A 7,284-nucleotide genomic window follows, 5' to 3' on the forward strand; every position below is an offset into this window, starting at 1 on the left:
GAGCCTTTTCTCCCCAGCGGGAGAGGCCACAACGGGGAGAGGCCCGCGTACCGCAAAAAAAAAAAAAAAAAAAAAAAAGAGAGAGAGAGATATGATTAAAGTCTAGCAAATGATAGTGAGTAGAAGTAGATGAACGTGGGCTTGCTAATCAAGTTGACAGCTAGCAAACCAACATCTATGTCTCCAGGTGTCTTTTTAAAAAAATGATAATGGATTGTGAATTCCCATTTCTTAATAAATTGTAAAACAAATCCCCAATCCTTTGTATTATTATTTAAACTGCATCTGAAATTGCTTTTTATCAAATGAAGTCTGTGAATGTGGGAATGAGAAGTATTTGAATGAATGTATCCAGTCAGAATATGTCAGAAAAGAAATACCATGCTTAACATCATCTATCTCTGTCTGTCTGACTATCTGTCTACCTGTCTAATTATCTGTTTTTAACATTTCTTTAGCTGGCTGGATAGCTGGATAGCTAATTATCCAGTAGCTATCATTATCTCCTACAGCAGAATCAGGGAGCAACACTGAAGGTTGAAAAGTAGAGCACTTTCAAATTGTTTTATAAGATGCTGAGATGTGAAAAATGCTATGTTAGAACATCAGAATTATTATTAATATTTAACCCTAGGCAGGCTTACTGCAATAATTATTAATGTTTGCATTCTGAAAAAATTAATGTAATATAAGGATAGATATTGTAAGTACTACTTGTTGTACTAAATAATACTCTTTTGGAAACCACTAACTCAAGAGACAACTCAAGATGAAAATTGAAAACTGACTTCTAAAAGCAAAAAGCTTTATATTTAAATAAATTAATTCATGCTGCAGACAAACTTTGAAGTGATAATCACAAACATCTTCCCACAGACCTGTGCCATATTTTTAGGAGGATGCAAAGGGTGAGCTCTGAACCCCACAAAATGTACTGATCTTTGTACTCAGTTTAAAGCATGAGTACTGCCTTTTCCAAACTGCAAATCATCTTTTATTCTAATTTTTCTTTTTGCTTGTTATGTTCATTGGGATTACTCCATAACATCTACTTTATGGCTTCAGTTTGGTCAAGGGGATTTTATGTTCTCTTACCATCCAGGACAACCTCAAGTACTTGTCGAATGGGTTGAACAACAGCTTCATGCAATGGAAACCACCCTTTTTCATCAGCTTCATCCAATACATATTTATATTTCACATACTCCTGGAGCTCAAGAATGTGACCTAAAATAAACACATGGGCTAATAACAAATCTCTTGGCCAAGTAGAATCTCCAATCCATCCTACTGTAGGCGATACACCCACTTACCTTGCTTTATGGCCTCCACCAGCTTTCTCTTTTGATCACTTAGTAGTACAAATCTACAGAGAAAGAAAAACAAGCCATATTTGTATTCATGGTATACTTCAAGGAACCAAAACATTTATTTAGTTTTTGCACATACTTTTAATAATCAAGATCTCTAAGAAATGCACACAACTGATTTTATCTACTTTAAAAACATAAATGTCTAAAAGTCAGATACAGAGTGTATTTATGATACATTGGACCTAAGAACATTAGTGAAGATGGAAAAACAGAAGATTATAACATCGTCTCTGAAATTAGTTGTAGGCAATGAAAAAGGGGTAAACAACCGGCGTCAGAGTCAGAAGAGCTGCGTTCAGGTTTTGTGATTTTGTGATCCTGGGGAGGCCAGTAGCCTCTCTGGATGGTGGTTCCTACATTGGTAAAATGAGGGGATTAAATAGGAACATCTCTAAGGCATCTCCCAACTTTAAAAACACTATGCTCAATAAAGGTTTGTTGCTTTGAACTTAATAATTGCTAATTAATGATTGCTTACTTGGGAGTGTATGCTCTACACTGCATGTTAGAGTCTTTAAGCAACTGATCCACAAGTGAAAAATAGGCTGATCATTTACCGAACAAACTCCCAAAATCACTGGCCCAGCAGGTCATTGTCAACCCTCAAGGAAGTTCTCTGGTGTGTGTGTTTGTTCAGAGGCAACAAGGTATTTCAAAAGAAATGGATTTAACTCTATTAAAGCAGAAGCACCCACTGGTATTCTAGGACTGTCAATGCCTTCCTGGGAACTCTGAAGTTTTAAAATTTGTTGCAGATGAGGGAAAAATTAACGAGACCAGAAATTTAAATGTAATATGTCCATTTTTTAAAAGCTCAAAAGCAATAATTTTATAGCACTGAACCTTTTCAAAAGCACTTCAGAATTTCAGAATACAGGATTCTAAAGACCATAATAGAATGTAAAGGTAAACTAAAGTTTGTTTTTGTCAGAAGTATAATGTATGCTATTCAAGACAAAAATTTCCTTTGGCAGTTTTAGACTCTATAACTCTTGCCAACACAAAACACCAATTTTATGTGAAATTTGTTAACTGCTGTCACTTGAATAGTAGATAATTAAATAGGCTCTGGTTTATATATTACTTTGTCATGTATAATAAAATCGCTCAACTCTTTTCCCATTCATTAAACTTACAGGCTAGGTGAGTTAGCATTATTCTTTGTATTTTAAAGGTGCAACATGGAATCCATTTCTTATAAAGCCTGCCTGAGTCAGTAGCAGAACAGATTCTGTATACTTAGCTATACGTTAGTCATATAAACAGTGCTTGCAAATTTGTTCACATTATTTATTGTCCTGTTTGATTCCATAGGAATTTAGGAAATAGGCAATCGTATACAACCAAATTCAACTGGGAATTTCCCATCTAGGTAACCTCCATATTCCACAGGAGACGGGGATTTGTAGAAGATCAAATAGCTAAACCTGTGCACAGTAGCTCTTGTACGGTATTGGATTCCTTGCCAGAAAAGAAAGGGAAGCATTTTCCTGGAGGAGGGCTCAGGAAATGTCATTCATTTCATTTTACAACAAAATGAAGGCCATGAAAAAGTTTTGGTGAGGATAGTCAATTTGAATGCTACCTTTCAGGATAAAATACAGCCTTGCTGGCTTCAGTGGATTCTTGAATACTGAGCTGAACATCATAACTTATAAGATGATCTTCATCGGGGTCATAATTAGCATCCATGACTGAATATAATTTTGAAAGAGGCAAATTCTTATTATCAGCAAATGCCACAGAACCGCATATAGAATTTACCTGAAAGACGCAAAATGAAAAATTAAAATGCATTCACTTTTCCTCATTTAACAAACACAATGCAGTTAATATTTTAATCCATATTGTATATATAACACCCATTCTAACTTTTGAAACCTTAATTACCTGCCCTTTGGGTGTCTACATTTTCTAATTTTTGACTTTCTTTTGAGTAATGACTATAGTTGGGCTTACAAGAATTACTTTTTCCACACTTCTGACTTATACTAATTTGGCCCATGGTTTTTCTCAAGACATTGTTCTACACAGCACATTAGAAGTTCAAAACTCTGAGAAGACAGACAGAGGTAGGAATAAAGAACGGCGAGCCTTTCACATTCTTTACTTTTTCTTTATTCTCTGTCTGTTGTGCGTGGTTTTTTTGCTGATTTAGTCCTTTCTTCACACCCATGGTTTGAGTTGGCTGCCTTGAATTGCAGTTATCTCTGTATTTGTGTTCAACTCCTTCTACCAAAATCTACGTTCTTTGAGGTGAAGGGCTCAACCTCACTTATCTCTGCATCCATGGCCTGCAACTCTGAAAGGTGCCTGGCACGGGGAAACTTCCTAATGAACATCTGTTGAATTAAAGTTGGAGAGAACAGGACGTCACAAATGTAGTGACTTAGCCCTGCCCTCAGGAAATTTGATAGAGCAAGTGGAGAAGACACGAAGGAAACTTCAAATAGAAGGAACTGAGAACTTTTAAGCACTGCTCTTCTTGAGGAAATACTGTCTAGTCTCAGGATGAAGTGAACAGCTTTCAGAAGTCCAGAACTTTAAAATAAAACAGGAGAGCGTTAACCTGACAAAAACAGCCTTAGGCACTTGGAGGACTTCTTTACTGACCAGTTTAGACGGGTTTGATAGACCACATGGCTCTCTGGGCGCTCTAGGAAATCCACCTTTATGGACTTGTGCTACATGCATTCCTGGCCATGGAACGATCCTTTCTCACACCTCGACAGAAGGGCACCCTTAATGCACTTAGGGAGGCTGGAACTGCGGATATAAGGACGGGTGTGGTAAGGACCAGCTTTATTAAGTGAGGCTTAATTGTGGGAACTGTCAAACCGTAAGCAGAGAAAATGGACTCCTGCTTTTGAAGGAAAAGAGTCAAAAACAGAGAGGCTTCTGGACTGACTTACGTCATTTATTGATGGCTAGTTCAGTTCTCCCTAATCCACTTGTTTCAACCAACTCAGAGCCGCCATGACTAGTTGTGCAGGATGTGTGCTACACAAGTGTTCCTGGTTGATGAAATCCAGCCAAATCTCCCCTACTCGAGTTGTGCACGCTGGCAGGGTGCTTCCCCGAGGAAGCAGCATCTTTTCTTCATCTGCACCAAAGCGCTTATAGCCTGTGGGATTCCTGAACTCAGCTGAAAATTTTTTTTAACACCAGAAAGTTAAACAAAAAGAGGCCGGGGGCTTCCCTGGTGGCGCAGTGGTTGAGAGTCCGCCTGCCGATGCAGGGGACACGGGTTCGTGCGCCGGTCCGGGAGGATCCCACATGCCGCGGAGCGGCCGGGCCCGTGAGCCATGGCGGCTGAGCCTGCGCGTCCGAAGCCTGTGCTCCGCAACGGGAGAGGCCACAGCAGAGAGAGGCCCGCATACCGCAAAAAAAAAAAAAAAAAAAAAAAAAAAGAGGCCGGATTATTTAGTGTTTTGGATAATAAATGAGGAGAGAGAGACATGACACCTTTTTACCATCCAGTCTTCCAATCTTTTCCCAAAGTGGAAGGGCCTCAGGATTTGGTTACTCTCCTTCAGAAAGAAAGCCATGGTATCTCAGCAACCTCAAAAGTCTGACACATGCCCTAGGGACCTTATTCACCAAATAGACTCAAGTGGTATTTTTATTTTTATTTATTTTTTTTATTTAATTTTTTTTTTTTGTGGTATGCGGGCCTTCCTCTGTTGTGGCCTCTCCCGTTGCGGAGCACAGGCTCCGGACGCGCAGGCTCAGCGGCCACGGCCCACGGGCCCAGCCGTTCATTGTCTACCTTCTCAGAGAACGTAACCCGATAAGAGGAGAGAATTAAGTCTACTTTCAGAGCCAAGAGAAGTACCGTCTTAAGGTATGTGGACTATAAATGGGTGTTGAATGAATGAATGAATGAATGAGCTACTAAGTGAACCTAACATAATCTAGGTTCTGCTTTATTCTTAGAGTTGACCATTTTCAAGCATGGAAACTTTCTTCCAACTAAATGAATCTGATTGCCCACTCTGTGTCTGGCTTCATTTTTCTCCCATCTGTGCTTTTACATCTTATTCCTCTTCATTCACAAGGCCCTCGCAGCTGTTCCAACTCATGGTCTCCATGGCCTCAAGCCCGGCTCCAGCCATTCCTCCTTTGGAAGGAAGCCCTTTGCTGAAATTCTTCAGCTCCTCTCCGGACCTCTTCATCCATGAATATCTCCTCTTATATAGTATTTTTCCAACATCTGGATTTACACTCATTTTGTATTAGCTTTGCAAGTTCTTCACATTTTCATGTTTTGTATTCTCACTTGGACTATTAGTTTTCGGAGGGAAAAAAATAAAACAACCTTACTTTCTTTGTCCTTTATATCTTTTCTCTCTAATTCCACTCCTAATCAACTATAGGAAAGTGCCATTCTCCGTGATCACTGGAAAAAAGTTGTTGACTCATTACTGGCAGACAAGTCCTGAGTCCCTTCCAGCAGCATGATTAGACGATGAAGTTAGCAGTGCGGCATCGCCCGTTGCCTTTCTCACTAATGTCCCTGTGGAGATGAGGAGATTGCATGGCTCTGGCATTAGTAATGGGATCCAGAGACTTTCGCCTAATTAAATCACCAGCTTAACTCTAAACCTGTTTGAAATTTGGGCTTCCAGTACGTGAGACACCACAGACTACTTAGAGAACTGAGTTGCTCTGTGGAAAGTTTTTTTTTTTTTTTTTAATGTCCTTTTAACTACCCTCCAGAAGGATGTTATCTAAGACTCTTAACTATTTTGTATCCCTAACAACAGCAGGATTAAATGGTGAGGAAAGTCTTGCTACTACATGGAACATCCCCCATCTAAAATAAACTGTCTCCAACATTTTCCTGAAACCTTGGGATGAACTGAAGACCTGTGTGCAGGTACTCTAAGGTGTCAGACAGACAATCAAGGGAGCATCACTGAAACAGAACCAGAGACATCAAGATGCAATGAGAAGGGCAAAAGGAGATATATCTGTCTACTGCCAGCCTTTATTTAAAATTATTTAAATAAAGCACCAGCCAGGAGTCTGAGGAAAGGCCAAATAATATTTTGACATCCTTTAAGACCTATTCACAAAAACCCCACTTTTCAGTCTAGATAATTAATTGACATTTTCTAGATAATCATTTGTCAATCTTTTTCTGGATAAGCCCATTAGTGAGATTTATTTATTCTCCATAAGTAGCTGATTTACACAATAATTGGGACTATCATTCGAAAGTTAGCCTTTTCATTTCAGGCACCGGTTAACCTTGCTTAGAGTCAGGAACACGTTTGATGAAAGCAATGGATTCTCTCTCCGGAGGGATGCATGCCCACTCAAAATTCTGCATAAAATTTTAGGGAATTCATGGATCCTCTGAAGCCCTTTCATGTACCCCAGGAAAAGAACCACTAAATTAAGGATTTCCAAATGCTAAATGTATTATTCAGATATCAAGAATTTTTAGTTTACTGTCAGATGGGCTGAGTAAAATCCTAGAGTAAGACAGTGGGAAAAGGATTTGGTTATCCTGTAAGTTTTAGAATAACTTTGGTAATAATAAAAATGGTGATTATGATAATAGCCGTAAGTTATTGAGTGCTTGCTTTGTTTCAAGCACCATGCAAAGCACTTTGCGTACACTGCCTTGCTTTAAATCCTCCAATTCTACTTTGTAGGTACTAGAGATTTATTGTGCATAAGTGGAAACTTAGGCTAGGCTTCAAGAGGTTGAGAGACCCACCCAATGTCACAGAGTTGCTAAGTAGGGTCTGGATAGAGTACGGTAACTTCATTTTTTTTCTTTTTCTTTTTTTTTTTTTTTTTTGCGGTTCGCGGGGCTCTCACTGTTGTGGCCTCTCGCGTTGCGGAGCACAGGCTCCGGACGCGCAGGCTCAGCGGCCATGGCTCACGGGCCCAGCCGCTC

The 7,284-nt window shown here is 39.5% G+C and overlaps 1 protein-coding gene across 4 annotated transcripts in view; it reads right to left on the reverse strand.

The window, feature by feature from the left end:
* ASB15 (ankyrin repeat and SOCS box containing 15) overlaps positions 1 to 7,284 on the reverse strand; it is a 32,251-nt gene that overhangs the window by 18,201 nt on the left and 6,766 nt on the right. For all 4 annotated transcript variants that reach the window (XM_028489803.1, XM_007101042.3, XM_028489801.1 and 1 more), the window contains 3 exons: positions 2,959 to 3,137; positions 1,314 to 1,366; positions 1,096 to 1,227 (listed from right to left, as the gene is read on the reverse strand). In XM_028489803.1, coding sequence (XP_028345604.1) covers positions 1,096 to 1,227; positions 1,314 to 1,366; positions 2,959 to 3,065 — 292 coding nt within the window. In that variant the 5' untranslated portion in view covers positions 3,066 to 3,137. The remainder of the gene's footprint in view (positions 1 to 1,095; positions 1,228 to 1,313; positions 1,367 to 2,958; positions 3,138 to 7,284) is intronic.

This window comes from Physeter macrocephalus, chromosome 5 (assembly GCF_002837175.3).
Source record: "Physeter macrocephalus isolate SW-GA chromosome 5, ASM283717v5, whole genome shotgun sequence".
In the NCBI taxonomy this organism is placed as follows: Eukaryota; Metazoa; Chordata; class Mammalia; order Artiodactyla; family Physeteridae; genus Physeter; species Physeter macrocephalus.